We start from the raw sequence: 24793 nt of genomic DNA on the forward strand, positions 1-24793 counted from the left end.
GGCAGGGGGCTGGAATTGGATGGGTTTGAGGTGCCTTCTAACCTAAACCAATCTACGATTCTATGAAGTGCTTTACCATCAAATGTATCCAACTTCTGAGACACCAGAACTGCTGCACATATCACTTAGCAGTGGGAGCTCGGCACAGAGCTGGACTATCATGGAAACCTGACAGATTTTTCTCTGCACTTTCAAAATGAATGCAATGCCCCCCTAAGGCCACCAGTCAGGCCCTTCCAGTTCTCACTGCTAAAACCCTGATCAAACCCAGTGAAATAAATACAGACACTATTTCTAGATTTTCCAGCACTCATCCTCTCCTTCACACTATTCAGTGACTCTTTAGACCACAGTAGGGTCCGTTTGAATTCCCTTCTATGCCTTGTTCTTCCCTTCTGAAGCAGACCTTCATTTTTTATCCTGGCTTTCAAAGGCCAGGCACTGTTTAACCCATCATCCCACCTGGGCCATCAAAGCCTAAGCAGACACAACATCACCTTCTTATGTCATAGCCCTTATACCACAGCTTTCACCTCCCACCCTCATGCAGGGGAGTGTTCTTTCTTAGATGTTGTTCTTATCTGCAGCAAGGACAACATTTGTATGGTCCATAAGGTGCCATGGCTATATTAAAAGCCATAAATGAATACAAGACAGAAAAACCTCTAAATAGCATCACTGAGTTCCTGGGAATAAAAGCAGAACAATCCTCAAGGTTTCAAAAGGCTAGGAAGGCAAGAACTTCTCATAAGACAAAATGAAGCAGCAGAGAACACGGCTGAGCACTACCTGTGTGTTGTGTTCATCTCCCTGAGCATGGATGGTGTAGGAACGAGCACCGTTTTTCAAGATCTCGGTGGCAATGCACACTTCCACCCCTGGAAGCGGGGTTCCCACAGAACCTGCGAAGGAAAACAAGACTGAAACAGTGGACAATAACAAAATCAAAGGGGAATAACAAAATCAAGGATGTGAAAGAGCAGCTGCTTGTCTCTCAATGGCATCTGCAACTGTGCTGGCACTAAAGAACTTCCTAGCAGGGGGTTACCCTTCAGAAACGCTTCGATCACATCGTATGTCTGCATGCAAATGTCACTGTGGTGCAATCATTGTTTGCTGAGCAGGCAGTGTTGGAAATGCCTATGAAAATAAATGTGTCTCCAGCCCTGAACAGTCACTCTTGCCCAGTCTTTGAAGACATCAGCACAGCTTTGTAGCTCAGTACTGAAGCTGTCTTTAGGGAAAAAAAGGCACCATGAAACCTACAAAAAGATGTGAAAAGAAAGAGCACAATGATTACTACAGGGGCTCGCTGTTTCTCTATAGCCTGGACCCGACAGAGAAAGCAAAGGCTTAAAAGTGTTAGAATTGCAAGGGATTATCTCAGTTTATGAGACATCAATACACTGTACATAAAACATCATAGGAGAAAAGGAGAGATCAAAACCACACCGTTCTTCCACAGGTTTCAATTTTCAAAGCCAGGGAATCTGACACTGTGTCATGAACAACTGCTGTTAAGCTCTGAGTTGGTCCTGTGACCCAGAGCTTCCCAACCTGCAGCCTGCAGCATTCCCACCCCTTGGTTTAGCGCATGTTCTTCTTGATGAGCATCTGAAAACAGAGAAGAAAGGGCAGCTTTGTTCCTGTGACCTCTGTCTGATGGGGGGCCCCAGGCTCAGCAGTTACCAGGAGTCATGGGCATCTGCTGGCTCAGCAGGTTTTGCTCTGCATCTCAACGGCACGAGACAGCTCTCATTGCAAGATGATGCCCGTGACTTTCATCCCCTGCGAGCGAGCAGCAGTGGGCATGTAAACTTGCACAGGGTACAGAGGGATGTCAGCACAGAGCAACCTTCGGCTCAGGAAGATGGGACAGGTCAAGGCTTAAACCGGTAAGTCTATTCTTTATTTTAAGATATGATTTTATTTTTTTTCCCGTGGAGCATCTCCAGTTGGTGAGGCTTTCCATCTCTGCTGGTCAGGCAGCAGGATCAGCCTGACACTGGAAAGTCCTTAGAGCAGGGTGTGCAGGACCTGTGCTGTCTTCTCCTTGTCATTTGGGTTCAAGTGGCATTTTCCCTGTCCTGGTCTCATTCTCCTGTTCAAGCCCTGGAGATCTGGAATCTATGACATCATGATTTTGTTCGCTACATTGGTCAGTTGCCATGGAAATTGATATGTCGTCGTAGCCCAGATTTATGGCATCCCTGCAGGATCAGCTAAGAGCAGATGGGCTATGAGGGAGTGAGATTTTATTGCAGCGAAACTACCCGAACAATTAGCAAATCTGGCAAGAAATAAACAGCAAGCGACGTGGCAGTTCCGGGATGTGTGTCTGTTCAGCTTGAAATTGCCTTCGGCATTCAGGTCAGCCAACACATGCAGCAAGGTTCTTCTCTTGCCACAAGCATCGCTTGGGCTGCTCTCATCTCACAGACAGACACTGCCAGAAGTCGGAGACAGAGGACAGCAGCAGTGTAAGGATGGAGAAGCGTGTGCCAGGACAAGTTACCAGAAGAAGTGCCCTGAGGTGCCATGTAGAGGCATTTATGTACTTTAAACAGTCTGGTACCTGCCAAGGTAGGCTCCAGGAGAACTCAAAAAGCAAGTTATAAGTCATGGAAAACACACTAATTGTTTGCACGCTGAGCTTGCTGAAGCCATCTGAACCTTCCAGACTTACATGAGAACATTTTCTCCATTATGAAAAATGCTTTGTGCTACCAGACTCCAACCTTCCTGAAAGACATGCCAAGGGATGGTGGGCAGGCACTGCAAAGTCAGTCTTGCAAAGCTCATGGAGGGAGCAGTAATCAGGGCAATGAACTGCTATAGGCTTTCACACATTTGCCAGCTCTGGAAGCCTTCAAATCCAGGTCAGATGGATGCCTTCCTAGATGATGTTTCTTCCCTGTATGTAAGCTACTGGCCTCATTGCAGAAATACAACAGATTGATTCATGGGCAGGAGAACTACACGGTTAGCGCCCACTTCTAGTCTCAGTCTTTGAGAATGAAACACCAAAGATCAGCTCGCTGCTGTCAAACAAATCTGAAGACACAGAGAAGGCAACGTGTTTCCATACAGTGTTTCAGATCACCATTACAAATTACTTCCAACGTGGCTAAAGTAAAACCAACATGTAAAATGAGTCCCCTGTAGGGAGCTGTTTCCTTATATTCAGTTTGGAAAAGGCTTTCTGGTACCTAGAAAAAATGACAAACTTGGAAATCAATAAAAGCTGAAAATGCTCGTAACATTGATTAGAGCTACAAGAACCTGACAGTATTAATAAAATTTGTGCAAAAACAATGACCAGGGTTTCTCAAGTCCACCTGCCATATCAAAATAAACACCATGCAGGCTCCAAGCAGAAGGCTGAGCCCGTTCCCAAAGGCACAGCACTGGAGGTCCTGATCACCCCGAAACCTCAACTGGGGCTGGTCAGAAGGGGGTTGACAATCAGCCCTGGCTTCCTTTTGTCCGCAGCCATAATCCCAAGCAGAAACTGAGGAGAAATCCCTGCTCCTTCCTCTCTTGCTCCCTCCCTGTTCTCTCCAATTTGCAGGTCCTTGAATGTTAAGAAATGCTGGCAACATGCCCGTGGTGTCAGCTCAGCCGGCATCAGCCAGGCTGCGATCAGGAAGGAGTGACACTATTATTCTTTCACCGGTTCTCCTCTGTTTAAAAAAGTTGTCAGCTCTTCCCAGATAAATTTAATTGGCCCTGCGGTCTGTGTCCTTCGGTATCTGGGGACCTCGATGCTGTTATGCGCGGTGGTATCCTGGGAGAATTGAAACAGGCCAACGATAAGGCACTCAACGATCTCACTGTCAACAATACATGGAGTCCCCGCTGTAGGAGCTATTAGCCGCCTCTGATCTAAACCTCCAATTAAAGTGGTGATTAGGCCCAGTGAGGCATTCTCTGTCCATGAATTATTCATCTCCCTTCACAGTAACAGCACCAGGGGGATTAGAATGAGAGCTGGTGAAAACAGAGGCATTTTAAGCAGGGTTTTAACCATATACAAGCAAACATTTATCTTTCAAATCTTTCATCTTTTCTTCTTTGGAAAATTAGAGCCCCCCTTGTCCCTGCCCCTTCAGACCCATGCTGTGGGTGGAAAGCGGTGCCACACTGACAGAGACACCGGTGGTGACACAGACTCAGTTCTTCCCAAGCCACACCAAGCAGGTGGAAGCAGGTGAGGGAAGCCCCCAAACTTCTCCTCAAAGACAGGAGCTCATGAAGCAACAGTGAAAGACATGTGCTGCTCCTGCTCCAAGAGAAATCCCCTGGCAAGTATGAGGATCCCCAGACTCACCCAACAAGGTGAAGTGACACGCTTGCAGCACTCCTTTTGCAAAATACAGTTAATTATTCCTTTGGCTAGCACCCAGGTCTGTGGTCACTACTGCCTAGCATCTGTTCTTGAAACACCAGTGTCATCTGAGGTCTTTTCTCTGGATACTTCACCGCTCTTCCTGCTCAGCCTCTGTTCCCAGCCCACCACTGCATTTCCTAGTTGATCCTCTCGCAACGGATGCTCTGGGGTACCTGGTGACCTTACATCCCAGCCTCTAGTGGGATGCTATATCAAAAGCTTTTTCACAGCTTCAGTAGATTATGCCTCGACTTCATTCACCTGCTTCTCAAATGACGCTTCCTGAAATAAATTAACCAAGCCTATTTAATTATAGCCTTCTTTCTGTAAGTTCTCTGGCTCATCCACACCTTTGTGAGATGCTTCTTTCCCCTCTTGGGGCTGCAGCAAGCCCCTGGACAGTGGCTGGAGTGATGACCAGTCAGACTTGATCACCAGCCCCTCTGCTTGTAGCTGCAAGGGAGGATTTATTCCCAGCACCCCTGCAGACCCCTGGGACCCTGCCCTGGCTCTGTTGAGGAGCACAGCCACCCAGCTCTAGAGTAGGAGCTGTCCTTCCAGGTGCCAACATCTGTCTTGCTCGTGTTATTTTCAGTCTTACATCCTTTCTCCTTTTGTCTCCTGGGAAAATTCTAGCACCCCCACTCTTCCCTTTCCCGAAGACTAATGAAAAGCAAATATAACTAGGCCACAGGGCCATTCAAACTGCACCATCAACCTGCAGCGTGGGGGTCATGGACAGCTAGAGCTCATGTGGGTGGGAATCTCGTTTCCCTGCCTGCTTCCCTCTCCTGCCTGCAGGGTTAGGGGTTCCAGAGGAAGGGAAGACTGGCTGAGGTGGGGTGGGAGAAAAACAGCTACTCTGCAAAAGTAAACTAGACTTTGTATTTCGTGCTGCCCCTGAGCTGTTCTCCTGTTGAGGAACCAGTGTTGGGGAGCGGTGGCTTCTCCTCTCCCTGTGCGATCCCCGCAGGGGCACTGAGTTGGGACTCGGATGCTGTGGGGTGCCACAACACCCGGACTCCAGTCCCCAAAGACATTGGAGACCAAGATGATGCATATGGTGCCATGCATGCACAGACAGCATGTGGGGAGGAGAAGGTGGCATAGTGGTGGGCTGGGTTGCTCAGCAGACAGATGGCCACGTTTTTAACCAAAGGGAGGATGGGGGCATTTTATATTTTTAATGTTTCAGATCAATTTATTTCTAGGTTACATAAACTACAGATATTGAGAGGAGTCACAAAGTGTAGCTAAGAGAAGTGAGGGAAGACAAGGAGAGAACAGAACCAGAGCGTACGACGAGGTGTGATAATTTCTAATTCCTGAGGAGTCAAGAAACTTGCACTAAAATAAGAGTGCGCAGACATCCTATTTTAAATGTTCAGTACCGATCAGTTGGACATGAACTGCTGTGTGGAGGAGAATCCTGTGTCAATGCCACACATGAATACAACTTCACAGAGCAGGAGCTGAAGATGCAGTCCCATCACCACCCTTGAACTTGGACATAATAAAGCATTGATATGGAGTCTAGACAGAATAAAGTATTGATATGCTTTGGACATAATAAAGCATTGCTATGGACTCTGCCTTCTGGACAAAAGCAGACTGATTGGTCAGGTCAGCATACACCACTGCGAGCTCTGCACACACAGCTCTGCACATCCACCATGGCTCATGATCCTAGAGAAACCCACCACCCACTTCCCACAAAGCCATGCCCCCTCTTGGCTTCCCAATGCCACTTCTCCCAGCTTCATTCTTCCTACCATAGCCTGCTCCTCAAGCACAACAAATGGTGACTAGGTGAACATTCTCTGTGACGAGAAAACCCAAGAGCACTTCACAGCCAAACGCCTCCAAAGAGTGTGCACCCTCTAGAGACTCCTACCTGGGACACGGATTCCATGAAAAGGGTTAGAAAGCGCCATCCCAATCTCAGTCATCCCATACCTCTCCAGCAACGTGTGCCCAGTGATGCTCTTCCACTTCTCCAGGACAGGCACAGGCAGGGCTGCTGAGCCTGAAACCATTAACCTGCACAAGGAAACACCATATAAGAAAGCATCCAAGATCACCTTTGCTCCAGGGAATCTGCAGTCTAACATGGGGTTGCATAAAGCCTGCTCCTACATAAAACCTTAAGACAGAAGCCCCAAAAGCCTTTTAAGTGTGACCAAGGATGTTTCTCACAGATAGAAGATTCTCTGTCTGATATGGGTTTTAAGTTAAGATAGGATGGCCTTCTAAGAGAGATGCTGCAGTACAAACCTGGGTTGCAGGATGAAGTCCTGAGTTTTGTATATGTAGGGTGACACCTGTAACGAGCATGTAGACCCCTTCCAGCTTTACTGTGCAAGAGTGGCTCATAATTAAATAAAGTCACCCTGGTTCTTGACAAAGAGACACTAAAGCACAGTGATTAGCACTGCAAAGAGGTGATGCTGAAAAGGGAACTTGGCAGATCCACTATGGAGACAGCCAGCCACCAGGAGCCTCTGCCCAGAGGGAAACCACTCACCTACCTGATGTTCTGTTGGCAAAAGGCACGCACGAAATCCTGGACTTGTGGTTGAAAGAAATGATTGTCATAATACTCTATCAGCTTGGCATAAATAGTGGGCACTGCCATAAAGACACTGATGCGGGGAGCTTGTGAGCTTAGGAGCTTCTTCCAAACCTAGAAAGGAAGGGAACACACACATTTAAAATACACCTTAATATAAAGTGTAGAGGGAAGTGATTGCCAGTGCTGTCACGCTAACTCCTCAGCACCTTTGAAGGGGTTGACAGGCGAGGGCTCTGCAAACACTTCACAGGGCAGTGGGCCTCACCACTACTCCTTGGTGTGATGCAAAGGGAAACTGAGGTGCAGGAGTGCAACAGGCTTGTCCAAAGTAAAGCCACCTGGGCTGGCCATTAACAACTTGAACATCTGCCATCTAAGGCTTTTGGAAAGCACAAACAACTGGAAGTCTGTTGCATGCTCCTCATCCACATCCAGAACAACAGCTCCCAGTCCTCATCATGCCCCTTATTATAACATTCAACTCTCATCCCACCAGTGGATCACCCAGTTGCTTTCACTCTCTATCAGCACAACATGACGGAAATGGCATTGTTTAGTACCAGCACGCCATAGCCAAGAGATTGCTCCTGAAGACATAAGCTTGCAGCAGAATCAGTTAATTCCCTTATTACATACAGCTCTTCAGAGGCTTCACAAAGCCACCAGCTTTTCAAAGTATGGGGGCTCTGCTTTGGAAAGACACTAAGTCACATCCAAAGAACATAATACACAGGTATAAGCCCACAGACCTGAACCTTTGAGGGAGAAATGCTTTTAAGATGGATGACAGGGCTGGGAAGAAAGATATCAAGCACATGAACTGAAAGTGAGACTCCACTGCAATGGGAATGGTTGTCTTCTGGTGAGCTGGCAGAGAGACACATGCCCCAGTGAGCTCAGATTAGCTATGGCAGGTAAACCAGCTGCAGTCAAGAGGGTGATCTCTTCCCAAGAGGAATGGTCCATGCAGGGACAATGTTCTTTCACTGCAACACCCGCTAACCCATGGGAACTACAAAGAGGTGTAAATTCTAGGAGTCAGTTCTGTTGGGGAAGATGAAGACTAGTTACTACCTTGGCTGAGCAGCCCCACTTGTGAGCAGTTAGCAATGGGTAGGAGCCATAAATACAGCAACTGGGCCCATTCTTCCCACACCTTGCCACTCTTCCCCCAAGGTAAGCTCTTCCCAAGACAGGAATGATCCAAAGCTATCAATAAATAAAAGACCACGGCCACTTCTTTCTTTTCGCTCCAGTCCCTGACCCATTGTTGACAAATGTATTTCCTAACAGCTCCTGACAACGCATGCTGCCTCTCCCCTCCCAGCATGCGCACGCTCAGCTGCACACAGGCGCGTGCGATGGCGAGAAAAAGCAGGAATTGATTGAAGGTGAACAAGTGATTCTCCTTCATGCTGTCACTCTGCCCCTTTCTCCTCCATCCTGCTTGCTCGGGTTCCATTTCATTACTTTCTACTTCGCTGCGCTGGTGCCGCCTTCCCCTGCGTCTCTCACTCCACTGCTTCAGAACAATCAGCTCCTAAAAAAAACCTGCTGCCACCATGTTGTTATTCTTAATAGAGCAGAACACATCCAACAAAGGCACCATCCTACCAAAACAGAAGAGAATTCATGGTGCCTCCCTGTCCAGAGATGGTCCTCAGTGGGGTGAGTCAAATGGACAAGGTGGAAAGACCCCTGGACCCCTTGGGAGCTGAGACATGAGCGCTGCGAGACCCCCTCCGCATCAGGGAAAGCAGAGGAGGAACATGACTTGCTCAGACCCGTGTGTGACATGCCTGGAGAGCACTCTGTGTTGGAGAAACATGGCCTTAGCTGTGTGTCACCAACGCAGCGTGGAGAGCATTGGGGAGCAGCACATGGTGCTGGCAGCAGAGCAGGAGCAGACAGCGGGGCTCTCGCTCCAAGCAGCTACCAATGGGACATGGGGGAATGGCTGGGACCGGCTGGAGGTGCCAGTGGGCTTGCAGAAATCCTGCCTACCAGGTGATCCCCTGAAACAAGCCAGAATAGGCAAAACTGCATTTAGAAGGATCTAGCTCCTATCATACTCCCCCCAGCCTCTTTCTCCAAAGATCTTTTTAGCCCCTGATATCTTTTCCACTGGAGGCAGCAGGATGGAGAAGGATCTCTCCAAGGTCAGGGGCTGAATGCATGGACCTTCCCTCCTCAGCCTGGTGCTCCTGAGAGCTGTTGCCTTGGGAAGGGAGAGACGTGCGATGGCAAGCAGGGATCAGGCCTGTGCTGAAAGAACTGAAAGGCAGACAGATGCTTGGGCTGCTCAGTCCTTGCTGTATGATTTTTTTTCACTTTCACAAGTCCAAAGCAGCTGTAGGGAGTGCAGCCAGACTTCCAGCAGAGTTATTTTCACATGGACTTGGATTTGAAAAAAAAACCCCAAACCATTACTCCAAAACACAGCAGATCTCTCTTGCACCCCAGAGTCACCTGTCCTCGCATGCCTGCTCAACTCCTGCCCTAGATAAAATCCTCCCTATTGCCACTCCAGCCACAGCAGTAGTGTTTTTCTATGTCAGTCTGACTCACCCCAGCAACAGTCCCTTTCCTGAAGATAAGCAGCTGCCTTTGGATTTGTGCCACCAGCTGCCGGGGTGATCTGCTGACAGCCAAAGATCTCCACCTGCTCTGCTCCTGCTCAGCCAAATCTGGATCCTACCCATGCATTTTAACAGCACTAAGCGCCGAGCCGTGGTACAAAGCTGGCAGCCCCAAGCCTTCCACAGACCCTGAGCTGTCCGGAGGGCTTGTCACTGCCCAGCCAGCTGTAACCGCTATTTCTGTTTTATAACTATAACTTCATGGTTTGAGAGAAGGACCTGGGAAAGTCTCGTTACCTCAGACTAATCAATCAATCCCAGGGCTTGGGCAGGCTTGTAGCAAGAGGCCAGCTTTGCCCTCCTCAGCGCACAGCATTCTCCAGTGCTGTCAGGCTTAGAGCAGCACAATCAATCTCCCCCTCTCTGTTATCCCATGTGTCACCGTCACCACATCAATTACCTGTGGACAGGGTATCGGCAACCCATCATTTCATTTCATTTTGCTCACCTGACACCTCAGCACTCCAAGTGCTTTTAAAAAGCCATGGATTCTGGAGGCAAACACAGCCCTGTGTGCTGGGGCTGCTGGAGTTTGCATCAAGTGCTCACTGGATACATGTGAATCAGCAATCCTCCAAACGGAAACATTCAGATGGACCAAGATTCTTTTTAAGAAAAGCAAGGGCTAAACCAAAAAAGTTTCTAATTGCAAGAAAGCAAGAGTGAGAACAGCTTCCTAACAGCAGTAGCAGCAGTGGAAGTCCAGGGCAGGCTTACAGGAGAGGGCTGTCTGAGCCAGCAACGAAGCAGAAGACCCTCTGTTCCCAAGAGCCTTCCCATCAGTCTGACATTCCTGATTTTCTTCCCCTCCCACTCTACAACAGCATATCTGGGCAATTCCATGGGCTGGCCAGTGGGATTTTGCCATCAGTAAACAAAAAAAAAAGGGAGAATTACACCAGTGGGTACAAAACAACAGACATCACTGTAAGATTTTTCCCACATATTTCTTCCGGCACACAGATGGCATGATGGTGAATAAGGACACGCAAGCTGCTCCAAGAGATGGTCCTTCCATACAGCAACCTTCCCAGACAGGCTGCAGATCTGCTAAGATCACCTGAAGCAAGAAATGCAAACACAGAGGAGAAAAAGCATTTATTTTCCTTTACAGAGGCCTCACCTTCAGCAGGAGGTGCACAATGCTGTAAATTAGACAGAAAACACCAAATCCATCAACAACTGGGCACCTTCTAATGCAAAAAAAAAAAAAAAAAAGAGCAGGTGGCAACAACCATTTGTACACTAAATCTTGCAAGACTTTGCCTGACACAGGGCTCCCAAAATCAGCCAGAAGAGATGTAGGCAAAAATGCCTAAAAGCTTTTCAGGAAGCAAACAACAGCATGGATTTTCCCACCTGCCCGCAAACAGAAAATAGACAGCCCGTGCTGCTGCCTTTATTGACAGACACAACAGCTCCTCGCTTCTATAAAATTATTGTATCATTTTCAGTTGTTATTGAATTTTTTTTAAACCTTTTCAAAAGTAACAACACCCCTAATGCAAGGTTAAATCATCCCTTTACTTCCCTTTTGATTGGAGAGATGGGCTTGTGTTTCGCATTGATCACTGCCGTGTGGGTAGCGCTGCTGGCAAAGAAAAGGGCTGCCTGCAATTCTTGGAGCATCTGCAAGAGCAACAGGCAGCAACGTGGCTGCAGTCAAGCCTGATCCTCCTTTGGTGAGACCCTGTACCTAATGCTGAGTACAGAATGGTTCCATAACTCTCCAGTAGCACAAAAAGGATGGCAGGACCACACACCCACGTCCGCTATCAGTATATCCCTGATAAAGGCAGACAGGCATGACCTGAGATGGGAGAGCACCAAGGGGAGCTCTGCTCTCTGCTAAGGACCGAGCCATGCAGAGGGTTCATGAGCAATATGCAAAGAGAGAAACATTCTTCTCTTCAAAGAGAAACTGGGCCCTCGGTGGCTTCATCTCATGTTTGTTATAACCCCAAACTGTTTGCGTTCGGCATAACTCTGGTTTTAATCATTTATTCATCAGTGCAGTTTGACGGCCCCTCTGCATTCCAGGCTGAAGCTTTTAAACCCTTCCGATGCTGTAGGCATACTGAAAGGAACAAGTGCTTTCCCTGGGACCTGGTAATATAAGTAGATATGACAGGCTCTGGTTCCATTTTTTATATTTCCACACACACATCAAAAGACATTACTCCGTAACAGATGCTGAGGACAGACGGCAGATCTGGGGAGATAGGAAGAAAAACTCTAACTTTTTAAAGCCAGGTCTGCAAGAAGTGATCAAACATAAGCCATTCACTGGTGACCTGCTCCTCCCTCCACCAACTCCTCTTTGAGTCTGAAATAAAATAACTCTTCTGAAGCCTCCCATTAACGGATGAAAAGACAATTGCCTTTCTCCAACTGAAACTGGATGGGAAATGCAATCCCCAGCATGCTACAAGCAGCATCTTAGCAGTGTTTGGTTATTTGAGATCAGAATCCTCTGCTTGGGTTTGCTTTTCTTTTAAAAAGAAGCCAAAAGAGCTACCCAGAGTGATGTTTGCAGAAGCGACAGATCCAAAGGAGAGGCTCACCAGACACTTCTTCCCGGAGGCAACTGTGACTGCTGAGCCCCAGATCTCCCTGCACAGCCCAGCGAAGGTATAAAGCCCCAGCCTCGCCTGGCTCGCACAGATAACAGCAGCAGCAAGGACAAACAGTTTGCTCACAAATCAAACTGCTGGTCTTCAGGAGGAAGGCAGCATGAGCTCAGTGCAGGGGTGTAACCACACAATGCAGTAGCAACCTCAGTATCAGGTCTGTGATGCCCTCCCACCATGGGAAAAAGCTGCCACGGGTGACAACACATCACGGGGGAATCAGTCCCAAATCACACACTAGCTGTGGGCACTCATCATTCACACCAGGGCAAACACCTAGAAAGAATGGTCCAAATAAAATTAATGAATTTGATAGCCTGTGACACTGTACAACCTCATGTGATTTTTTTTAAGGTGCCTCCAAGGACCAAGCCCTCCAGTCAGACACGCAGTAACGCTTGCACCGGAACAACAGCTCCTTTTGGAACTTTAGGGCAATAAATCTGCATCTCAGCATATTTATCATGGAAGCGGTTGCAGGGCACAGACAGCATTGTCATTCTGCAGGCAGTGCACTACAGCTCAAAAACTGCCCAGCAGAGCCAAGCGGGCAGCGTACGCTGTATCTAGGTCACATGGAGTTGAGACTTCTATAAGCTTCCCCCATCACTCATCAGAGCGAGTTTTGCCCTTCATGGTTTTGAATACTTGTATTTCCCACTCTGCCCTTTAAGACTGAAAGACCTCCTGGGATCTGATCTCATGTTTATCAGTGTGAAAAGCTGACAGGGAGCCTTTTGCTATTATCTCTCCCTTAAGGCAAGATTAGAAGTGGTTCAAGGCAAAGACAAGCTGTTCATGTTGTTCAAACTCAAAGTGGATCCACTTTGGCCAAAAGCTTCAGCTGAGGATCCTGCAAAGCAGACAGACTTCACGACTCACTACCCAGCAAAGCTTGCTCCTAGTCTGGAACAGGGCCATCAATGTGCAACTCTTATGACAAGAGCGCCGGTACAGAAGACACCTAGGTTTGTCTTTCCAGACTTGCTGACTTTTCCATGGAGTAACGCTCACATCACAGGGTGTGCTCAGCTCAAGCAGATGTCACTGGGTGGGGAAGGAAGATGGAGGTGCTGGGGAATAAAAGCTCTACTGTCTGCTTACTGCAAACCCCAAATGCTCAAAAAATACTTGTGCACAGGCTTTCTCCAATGCCCAATAAGTAGAAGGCTCGCCCTGCACTCCTGCCTTAAGCAGAGGCATTAATTTCTCCTCCTCTGGCCACCAATGTGCATAAAAACTGTACAAATCCAGCATCTTTAAAATTTCTACTCCTGCACAAGAGGCAGGCATTTCAAACAGGTTCAGGAGCAGCTGAGACTGTCTGCCTGCACAGAGGAACGGCACAGCTGGAGAAGTCTGCTTGGAAGGAAGTCCTGATGAGAGGACTGTACAGGGAAGCTTAGGCTGCAGCTTGCTCTGTCTCCAAAGGAGGTTTCCACCCTCCCAGTTCTCACCCTTACTTAAAAAAAAACCCCAAGCAACCAACACCAGTGCCATCCTTGCCCCACACAGCTGCTGGGAGGAAGGCACTGCCAGGCTCACTGCTGTTCTCCTACCTGCTCCCAGTCCACGTACCCAGAGCAGCACTGAACCATTTGCCCCCACAGGCATTCCCGAGTGCCAGGTGCCACTCCCATGGTCCCCAGGCAGGAGCCTGAGAGGGGCTCGCATGAAGACACACTGCACCCCAAGGAGTACACGCACCAGAGGACTTAGCATGTCACATATGAGTGGATTGCACTGCTGGAAATTAAGGGTCCATTTATAACCCCTTTATTAATAAATGATTAATAGATGCAGCCATATTTTTTAATAACTTACAATAAAAAGATGCTGTGAAAAGCTTAAGCAAGACAGTCTTAACAGATGGTGCTATAAAGTGAATTATAACATGTACAGTAGCTAGTGCAAAGTAATGGATGTCCTCATTTAATAAAAAGAATCTGATTTTATGCAGCAACTTTCACGCTTGAGGCATCTCAATACACTTTAATGAGCCCTTGTGGCCTCAGCAATAGCTTGCATGCAGCCACAGACATCAGATGCTGTTTTAGTAAGAGAGTGGATGTTGGTCAGGACACTCAGGTTACTTCACAGTCTTGATTTTTAACCTTTCCTTGGACAGCTACCAAAAGCAGAAGGAAGGGTCTGAAAGATGCCACCTCCTAACATTGCACTGCAGGGAATGACAAGCAAGCCTTGGTCCCGGGCTTAAAACATCTTCTAACTAAGAAAAAAAAAGCACTATTACCACCACCGAAACCAGACTGGCATCTGTATCCACGACTATAAGGCATGCCGCAAATTATGTAATTTAATAAACACTGTAATAATAAAGTATTTATTTTGTATAATGAAGTGTTAGTGATTAGAAACCAAACACACATTGGGCATGCTGCTGCGGTTTCCCTTGAACCCTTGCCAGTATCACTCAAGGCTAAATATGTCTGCAGCAGGTTGAGAGTAAGTTCCTAGCCTTGTTTTGATCAGCCTGTCAAGTGTTTTAGCTGCCATTCGAGTTTCTTTATATCACACTATAATTGGCTGCTTTCTCAAGGTGCAGTGAAGGAAAAAAAGCACACAGCAAAACTCAGGCTCCTTTTGCAAAATCCTCCACTGAAACTCCACTGCTTTTCTGAAGGCTGATTTCAGTAGCAAAGGGCATTTTGTAAACAGCTGGTGAAAATAGACTGGAACTGAAAGGCAGCTTGCATTAAACTCCACAAGAAAGCCTTATTTACCCTCATGTGCTTTCTTTGTAGTGTCGATCAAACCACGTTCAGCTCCCAGGGGAGGCCCTCAGAAAAATAAAGGGAATAAAAAAATAGAAAAGCAAATGACGTCCTTCAGAGCCCAAACGCACCTGAGAGCCCTCGGAACAGCACTTGCTGCAGCAGGAACACTTGCCACGCAGACCTCCTTGCCCAAGTTCAACCTCCAGGGTCAAGCGGACACCCTCCAGTGGTGTCCCCACTTGCCCTTGGTTGTCAAGTCTGGGGGAGAGCTTTGATCAGAGAAAGCAGGCGGGGTGTCCTGCTCCCCCCCGCCGCTGAACCCATCTTTCAACGTCACCTCATTGATTTGCAGATGTTGAGAGAGAACAGAGAAAAACACAAGGGTATGAGGGACAATCAATCACCAGTGGCGCAGGACGTGGAGAAACGCGCCCTCCAGAGGGCTCGGCTTTGCTTCCAGGCTGACAACACGCTCTTCTGCCACCTCACTAGCATCACTGGGGCTGGGTATATCCCAAGCCTCAGCTTAGGCATGGCACACATGCCTGCTGCAACCTGAGCTTTTAGGTTGGCACTGTAAAGATGAAAGAAGACAATTTCGGAGTGACCATTGAGGAGAAAGCACTGGCTACAGCTCCCAGGGGAACTTCGTGACACTTTCTACCACAGCAACCTACCCATTTACTCTGTAAATGCAAATGCAGAGCTGTCCCTCTTGGATTCTGGATTTTTTTCCCCCTGAAAGACCAGTGCTTGGGCAGCAACTGGGTGTTCAGGTGTCAGGGCCATCTTGAAACAAGAACAGAAGCATGCATTTTCTGTGGTTGCTTCTCCAAGAAGCAGAAACAAGCAATGAAGAATCACTCTGTCCTGCAGCCGGTTGGATCAGAGCCCAGGCTCACTCTTGCCTGACCGCAGCACAGATAAAGGCTTCTGGGTGTACCTCACACTTTTGGACTTTGTCCTTCTGGTGTGACAAAGCCACCTAGCATATGAATAAATATGAAAAGGTAAAGAAGACAGTTTATTTACAAAGCACAGGCTTGATGGGCTCTTTGCACTTTCCCAGGGAGTTGTATCAACAATGCACATTTCCTTTCTGCAACGAGGTGGCACCAGCACCTGCAAACCCAACTGCTCCCCTAACAGTGACACTGCAGACTCCACTGTCTCTCACCATCCACAAAACTGGGAGACGCAGATGAACAACGCTGGATCCTAGGGGCCAGTAACTGTAGAAACTGTTCCATCTTACTGCTGGCTGCCCTGTTTCTTAGTTCCTTTTCTTTCTCTCTTTAGGTTGGCTGCCTGCCACAGCAGCAAGGAACAAAAGAGAAGCAGAGCACGGGGACCGGTGTTTCCTGTCTCAGCTAGAAAACAACATTATAAGCATATCACTACTGCATTCAAGTAAGGTTTCCCTCTTGCCACCTTTTCCTGCAAGGCTGTAAGAAGGTCTTGACTTGCAAACTCTCTCTCATATCACCGAGTCTGAACTGACAGATCTCCTAACACTTGTTTCTCTGCAAAGAAAGAGCAACGTTTCAATGCAAGTGATAAAATGAATGAACATCAGTATTTCTCTTACCTGGGCTGCAAGAAACGCTAAAGAACGTGTTCTGTCATGTAATTCAACACAAAACACCGAGGACATTGGATTGGAAGGGAAAATTTAGCTACTAAAAAAAGAAATACCTGACAAGCATCATAGCTTCAGGCAGCACATCACTAACATGCAAGAGAAAAACCCAGTATTTCCACTTTTCCTGGTACTAGAAAGTTAACGAACCCTTATTCTGAGTGCAGATATTTTTAAGTCTGTACTTAGAAGGGCCCACCTTCAGACACAGACCCTCAGCATCAGGAGGAAGAGCAGTACAGTATTACGATTATGTACATCACGCTTAAACAAGTCATAGCCTCCAGGAAAGCATGTTTACCTCAGACCGAGTGTCCAACCAAAAGCATTTTTAACACTGTTTGTGAACTGCGTGCAGCCGGTGGATAGAGAGGCTGGAATTTTTTAAGAACTTATTCCCAAATTTGCTCTAATTACAATGCATGAGGTCTTGCTGCTGAATTTCAAAGACAACACGCGATCCCTCCAGGCTTACCATCTGCGCGCTGAATTCAGGTAACATGACACATGTCGCTCCCACCCAGAGAGGACAGAGGAGCTTATTGATCACCCCATGGACATGGTGTAAAGGCAGCACGTGCAGAATAACATCCTCCTTCTTCCACTCCCATTTCTCAACCAGCCCTGTGGTCTGCAGAAGAAAACATACAATCCATCATTAGGGTAAGAGGAAAGACTCTCACGGCTTGGAAAGGTATCCAGGCCCCATATCCCCTGGGCACGACTGGTGGCAGAAATCCCAGACCTCCTAGAGTGATGCCGGGGCACAAAAATCTTTCCTTTAGGGTCAGCACGAGCAAAATTCCCACCACAACAGTAGAACACAAGAGGAACACCCCCAGCACCTTGTCAGCATGTATCTTCATACATCAGCAAAGACCTTCCTCATTACAGAGAAATAGTCAACAATGATTTTCAGTAGGACTTACAAAATCACTAGCCTGGTGCTGCACAGGCAGAGTTGACAGAAATGGTAATCAAAAAACTAATTTTCCCAGAACTCTGTTGACACAGATTGGACACCGATGACATTGGGCTTTTAGCATGTCTAAGGGATAGTCAGTAGGAGCAGAGAATGACTGTCTGATAAACAGAAAATAGGTTTCATATTAGTAAAATATATTAGTACATCAAGCTTCTAAAACACTGTTAGGAAGGGATAATTATCTAAAGGCCTCAGGCTTCTGGGTGAACAATGCCCTTCAGCACCCAGTGTTAGCAACTGGAAAGCTTATTTCCAGCTATCTAAAAATAAAAAAGCATTTGAACAGTGGAATTTAGCCATGCAATTCACAACCCCCTCCCACAGGGCAGGGAGCAGGTTTTAGGCTTTCTGCAAGACAGTGTAAAAGACAGTGACTGCTCAGGCCACCTCCCAAATGATTGGCATATTTGTAAGGAAACAGATTCTTTGCCCAATATAGCTAAGCCCTGGCTCCATCCATCAAGGCTTTCACCACTCCTGACATTACAGTATCTCAGCACCCAGAACAACATAAGCTTTTGGAGGCTTCCGTAAAGCACGATGCATTCCCTGCCCTTTTTCCCTAATGGCCTGAGTCTATCAGTTGCAGGCAGTGATAACCAACTGGTGAGGTAGTCAGCAAACTCATTCAAACTTCTAATTCCTTTTGGCTCAGAGAGCTAATGGATTTTTTGCCTTGGGGATATATAGCTGAATAATGCACAGACTTCACGCAGTACTGTACTGGGCTAAGTTATATTCCAATTAGGGGCAAAGATTCTTTCCTAGTCACGGTGAAGAAATGCAAACTGCAAAGAAAGCAGTCTTTTTACAACAGGTCTCACCCCTCCTGCTTTCCAGGAAAGCAGGGAGAAGAGTCCACCTGCCCCTGGCTGCAGTTGCAGCACAGCAGCAAGGTTTAGAGCCTCAAACACTCTGTGTGTTCACCTTAAAAGCGTTGAGGACTTTGGAGATACAGCTCCACCGCTCTGTGCGGGAATTTGTTTGTGGTAAGGTTGTGTTGCGCTTTGAGGTGAGCAACTCCCAATCACCTTGGAAAGCCAAGACCCCTGTACCTTGGCATGAGCTTTGCAAGGGGAAAGTGGCACTCACCACAGCTTGCACGTTCTCATGGGTGCTGAGGACACCTTTCGGTCTTCCCGTTGTCCCACTAGTGTAGATTATCATGGCTCCTCTATTTTTCCACGAGGAGCAGGTTGTCAAGGGACCCTCTTCCACTGCTGCATGACTTGCAGATCCATCACTATGAGACCTAAGAAGTGGCAGAACTGGGACTCCCAGCTTCTCAGCGCTGGGTGTTATTTTCCCCACATACTCCTCTGCTGCAATGACCAGAGCGCTCTGTGAATCCTGAATCACGTACTCCAGTTCCCCCACAGGGTGTTTCTTGTAAAGGGGCACCGCTATGCCACCGCTCATCCAGGAAGCCCACTGGGCCACCACATATGAGGCATCATTGGGACACAAAAATGAGATTCTCTCTTCTTTCAAGTCCCTGCTGGAGCAGTCCAGAGTTCTACAGATCTCCTGGGACAAGCGCAGACTCCGGCTGAGAAGGTCCCTGTAAGTGTGCTCACCATTTTGGTCAACGATGGCAATTTTCTCACCAAAAGCCAAAGCCCTAGTGAAGACAGGGGTAACGTCACTGCTGTAGGCTGCCCGTGTGGTCTGCAGACCCCTGCAGGAACAGCCAGCCCTCTTCTGCCCACCCAACCTCCATACGCAACGGTGCAAGTCCCAGACGAGGCAACGAAGGGGTCGGCTCACTTGGGGGAAGAGCAGGGAGACCAGCATCCTGCCAGCACCGCTTGTTTTGAAGTGATTCTGCTGAAAGCAATTATAGGAACAGATAAGTATGTGCAGTGATTACCCAGGGGGTTATTCCCACAAAGGAAAAGTGGCAGCCTTCATTTGAATAATATCCACTGTATTATTAATGTTTATGCTTCAGACTGCTGCATCCCCGGTGCGCTCAGCCCTCCCCGGATGGAAAAGGAGACAGAGACCCTTCCCTACACAGCTTCTGCACCTCTATAAAACAGCCTAACTTAAATTACGAAATGGTTTTCATCAATCAGTGGTATTAGGACACTAAGTAGAGGCTACTTGAGGTGCCATTCTAACCCAGCGGGACCAGCATTTAAAGAAATTAAATAATTACAACAGTTCCCAGCTCTCAATTTACAGTTTCCACCGCTTTGGTAAACCGCTGCCTTGCTCCGTGGGTCAAGTCAGACAGGACAGAGCTACACACGAAATCCAAGCCTCCTAAGGTTTAGCCCAGTGGAGGATTGTTTCCTACATGAGCCTTCCTTTGAGTAACAGCACAACCAACTACAGGAAAGTGCCCCAAACCTCCCACATGATGAGTCAACCATCACAAACACCGCTTCAGCTCAGAAGCTTTCTTACATGACAGATCAACTGGTTAACAGCTCCTGAAGAGCCACAGGCAGCAGGAGCCCTCCCTGCACTGAGTAAACAGCAGCAGGGAAGTGCAACCACTCAGTACAGCACTTTACGAAGCACCAACTTAGCAGCACTCGTGGCCAGGAACAGCACTGGGACACACTCAGCCATGGGTGGCACCAGGGCTCCAACCGGGCAGCCAGAGCTTGATCTGAATCCAGCCCAACCATCACCCTGGCCCGGCCGTTCCACCACAGCAATGACACGAGGCACAGAGCCATTCCAACACACAAAATCTCCAAAAGGGAATACCAGCACCATTAAAAGCTTTACAGAAAGATCACAGGCTGGCACAAACGATGTGCTTTCTGCCTTTGTGCTTAGACAGTACAATGACATCAACCTATGCGCTCATGGGAGATGTTAGCAAAAAAGCCTTTGTGGTAACTGGTAAGAAGTCCCTGAAGTTCGCTCTTAATGCCTCTTTTCATCATCCTCCCCCTTTCAAAGGGAAAGGTCTATGTGATAGTGTTGGACACTGCTGGGAGCATCTCACTGAAGCATCAAGGAAAAAGTTAACGCACAATGCAAAATCCCACAAGAAAATAATGGGGAGATGGGATTAAAGGAATACTCTGCAGAGGAAACTGCTGGTACATCAGAGATGAGAGGAAGCAGCAATAAACAGAGAGAACTGAGAAGACGCCTCAGAAGAATCCTAACCTCGCTCTGCACAGAGCCTGGAGCTCTGTCTGGAAGCTCAGCAAGAACAAGCACCCCCTCTCCATACAGAGACTGTCACCAACAGCAGGGGAGCAGAGGAGAGGACAGAGCTGTCAGAAGAAAAAGGGCTCTACTGCGCAGCCTATCTAATGGCTGCTATTAAACACCAGCACTGAAGTATCCTCAGAGAGAGACTATGACAAGAGGAGATAGCCAAACGATGACAACTTCTCACTCGCTAAGAGTGTACCTGACACTTCCTTGATACTGGCGGTAACGACTTGATTTCTTACAAAAGTTTCATAAACACCTATTAGTGGAACAGCTCAACTCAAACAGCTTCTCAGCTCAGCTTCCCACCGGGGGAAGGAGCTGAAAAAAGATCTGGAGAACTTGCAGCTACTCAGGGAAGAGCTGAACACAGCTCAGGCTGTGCAGACACAAGTGTTTCTTTTTGCATAGATGTAGCCACAAGCCCTGCAGTCTCTCCCATCCACCTTCACAGCATTTCTCCAGACAGACATTGGCTTTGCTCATATTTTCTTTTGCATATCGACCTCACTTTCAGCTTCTACAAAAAAACCCTTGTGATTTAGCGCGGAAACATCCGGGGGGCAGAGAGGCTTTAAACCTAGAGCGTGGGAACCATCTGCACTCACGACATACACCATCAGGATGGAAAAAAAGCAAAATGGGTCATGACAAAGCTCGTGCAACATCTTTCCATTTCTCTGTAGGGACTAAAATATAAAGAGCCAACACCATTTGTAACCTAAACCAAACCACCTCCTCCTAATCTCTGTGCAAGGCCAGCTCACTGGCAAGATGTTAATGCCCCAGATATTAAGAGGGGCATTAATTGGAAGCAATTGTTTGCCAGGATCATGCTGTGCTCCAGGCCAGGGCAGCTAAGTGCACTTGGCATACTCGCTGTTCCTCGTACGGCTCCAGAGCAGGTGTTAGCTGCTGCTTCAGAACGGCCGCTTCCAAAAATTACATTATCCCCTTTTCACCACAGCGCCAGTCCAGATTTAATGGAGCAATAAACAGCAGCACCTTTAGCCAGGCATGTGCATTTATGGAGTTCAGAGAATGAGTGTTGACTGGGCGTGTGCAGATTTAGACACCTGGGAATGTGCAAACCAACACCGGGGGCTGTTTCCTTCACCCTGCCTGTAGCTCAAGGATAACTGATAAGAAGTTCATCACCATAAGATGTTCATCACCAGGGTCCTTGGATGGAAGATCATGGCAGTGCAGCAGATGAGTCTTTGCTGCCTTGAAAGAGAAACCTCAACATCCCCCTTCCTGTGGCTGAAGTAAGAAGTAAAAGCTCACACCAGCTCCTGGCATGACAAAACTTTGATAGGAATGGTTGGACTTAATTATCCGGTGGGTCTCTTCCAGCCTGGTGATTCTATGATTCTATGAAAACTGCCCCAAAGCACAGCGGAGCAGGAAGCTGTGAGGCTGAACCACTGCTGACCCCAATGCTCACAAGGGGAGGGACACAGTGGGCAGAGCCAGGAGCAAACCCCCAACTCCGCATCTCTCCCGAGAAGGTTGGACTTTCATAGAATCGTAGAATGGTTTGGGTTGGAAAGGACCTTATTGACCATCCACTTATGGCCCCCTGCCACGGGTAGGGACACATCCCATTAGACCAGGCTGAAACATAGAACAGTTTGGGTTGGAAGGGACCATGAAGGCCATCCAGTCCAACCCTCCTGCAGTAAGCAGAGACATCTAAAACTCATCCGATTGCTCAGAGCCCCATCCAACCTGACCTTAGATGTTTCCAGGGATGGGGCATCCACAACTTCTCCAGGCAACCTGGGCCAGTGCTTCACCATCCTCAGCGTAACAAATTCTTCTTCATTCACCCCAAAAAGGTTCCCACCTGCCAGTTTCTTGCCCCTCATCCCACTCACAGGAGACCTTGGAGCAGCAGGAAAACCTGGAGAGCAGGATTGAACAGAATCCTAGAATCCTAGAATGACTAGGTTGGAAAAGATCCATTGGATCATTGAGTCCAACCATTCCCATCAATCACTAAACCATGTCCCTCAGCACTTCGTCCACCCGTCCCTTAAACACCTCCAGGGAAGGGGACTCAACCACCTCCCTGGGCAGCTGTTCCAGTGACCAATGACCCTTTCTGTGAAAAAGTTTCTCCTAATGTCCAGCCTAAACCTCCCCTGGTGGAGCTTGAGGCCATTCTCTCTCGTCCTGTCCCCTGTCACTTGGGAGAAGAGCCCAGCTCCCTCCTCTCCACAACCTCCTATCGCTAGGCTGGAAAAGACCTTTGAGATCATCAAGCCCAACCGTACCTGCCCACTCCTAACCCGGGTCCCCGAGGCGCAGCGCAGGGCCGGGACGAACGGGGACTCGGTGCTCGCCCCCCGCGCGGAGAGGACGTTGATTACATTGCAATTAAAGGCACTGCGGATGGCGGCACCGGGCGGTACGCTCCGTCCCCGGCCCGTCCAGGCCAGCGGGGCCGAAGGGCAGGAGAACCGGGCCCGGAGGCCGGCGCGGGGCTCTCCCGGCTGACCGGACCCCGCTCACCTGGATCGGTCCGGCCGCGATCGCGATCGGGCGGAAACGCGGAAACGCGGCCCCGCGTTCCGACCACGAACGTTCCGGCCCCGTCCCAGAGGGAATCACGGGATGGTTTGGGTTGGAAGGAACCTTAAAGCCCATCCAGCTCAGCCTACCCCTGCCATGGGCAGGGACACCTTGATACAAGTAGTTGCTGTTACAAAAAGAGAGAGCTGGGGGTGTTTAGCCTGGAGAAGAGGGGGCTGAGGGGAGACCTCATTGATCTCTACAACTACCTGAAAGGAGGTTGTGGAGAGGAGGGAGCTGGGCTCTTCTCCCAAGGGACAGGGGACAGGACGAGAGGGAATGGCCTCAAGCTCCGCCAGGGGAGGTTCAGGCTGGACATCAGGAAAAAATTTTTCATGGAAAGGGTCATTGGGCACTGGCAGAGGCTGCCCAGGGAGGGGGTTGATTCACCTTCCCTGGAGGGGTTTAAGGCACAGGTGGATGAGGCGCTGAGGGACATGGTTTAGTGTTTGATAGGAATGGTTGGACTCGATGATCTGGTAGGTCTTTTCCAACCTGGTGATTCTATGATTCTATGAAAAAGCGGGGTATTTTTTATTTAAGCTGAAGTCTCATCTAAGAAATTGTTATTTTATTGAAAGTTAGGCACAATGTCTAATTGGACGCACAGACATCCTAAGGTTGTACAGACATCCTGGGGATAAAGAGACATCTGGGAGACACACAGGTATCCCGAGGACACACAGGCATCCCCAGGGACACTCATCCCCATGGACACTCAGACACTGCAGGGATGCACAGACATCCTGGGCACCCCCAGGGGATGCTATGGTGGCTGCGTAGTTCGAGCTCCTCGGCCATGGAAGCACCACGACCCTCTCCTGCCCTGGCCCTGGGGCTGTGCCCAGCAGCCACCTCCAAGCTGGAGCAAACCCCCTGTGGGGCTTGGACAGGGGTTTGGTGGGAGTCAGGAAGGGGCCGTGGCACAGGACGACTGGGCAGCACCAACTCCCACCGTGGCCCCACAGTGCCGAGCGGAAACCCAGCCCAGTTTAATATTTTTATCCAGTCCCACTGCAGATTTGCATTCGCTGCTGCGGCTACGGGGGATGCATGAGATGCACCCAAGGATGTGAGGGCGGCCAGACCCACTCCCAGCAGCCCATCGGCAAGACCCAGCACACGGCCAGGGCCACCCATGGGCGATGGGTGCGGGGCTGCGGCTGTGGTGGGATGGGACAGGTCGCCTCCACTGTCCTGCCCACCTCGGCGCTGAGACGCTGCTGGTCCAGTGGCAGCGCGGGCAGCAGGGCTGTGTCTTGCACAGAGACACGCGGCCCTTGTGAGGTGCAAGGTGCCACGTGCTGGCCCTTCTCCGGTGGCCCGTGTCCTTGTGCTGTCCCCTCTCGGGCCCTGTAGCCTGCTCCTCCGTTGGAGCCTTGTTTTTCCGGCTGTGCTCAGTGGTGCATGAAGCGGGGCGGCCGGGGTGACCCCCACCCA

At 48.8% G+C, this 24793-nt stretch overlaps 1 protein-coding gene across 5 annotated transcripts in view; it reads right to left on the reverse strand.

Moving 5' to 3' along the window:
- The window catches only part of ACSF3 (acyl-CoA synthetase family member 3), a 67872-nt gene extending 44558 nt beyond the window's left edge, over window positions 1-23314 (reverse strand). The window contains exons 1-6 of one of the 5 annotated variants that reach the window (XM_069868378.1): window positions 23294-23314; window positions 18686-19417; window positions 17084-17239; window positions 6919-7073; window positions 6285-6430; window positions 790-902 (exon numbers count right to left, since the gene is read on the reverse strand). In XM_069868378.1, coding sequence (XP_069724479.1) covers window positions 790-902; window positions 6285-6430; window positions 6919-7073; window positions 17084-17239; window positions 18686-19387 — 1272 coding nt within the window. In that variant the 5' untranslated portion in view covers window positions 19388-19417; window positions 23294-23314. Of the gene's footprint in view, window positions 1-789; window positions 903-6284; window positions 6431-6918; window positions 7074-17083; window positions 17240-18685; window positions 19421-19519; window positions 19597-23055; window positions 23130-23293 lie in introns of those variants that run through there. The other 4 variants (XM_069868374.1, XM_069868375.1, XM_069868376.1 and 1 more) reach the window with 4 other exon arrangements.
- Window positions 23315-24793: the final 1479 nt, after the last annotated feature.

Source organism: Phaenicophaeus curvirostris, chromosome 14 (assembly GCF_032191515.1).
Source record: "Phaenicophaeus curvirostris isolate KB17595 chromosome 14, BPBGC_Pcur_1.0, whole genome shotgun sequence".
Classification (NCBI taxonomy): domain Eukaryota; kingdom Metazoa; phylum Chordata; class Aves; order Cuculiformes; family Cuculidae; genus Phaenicophaeus; species Phaenicophaeus curvirostris.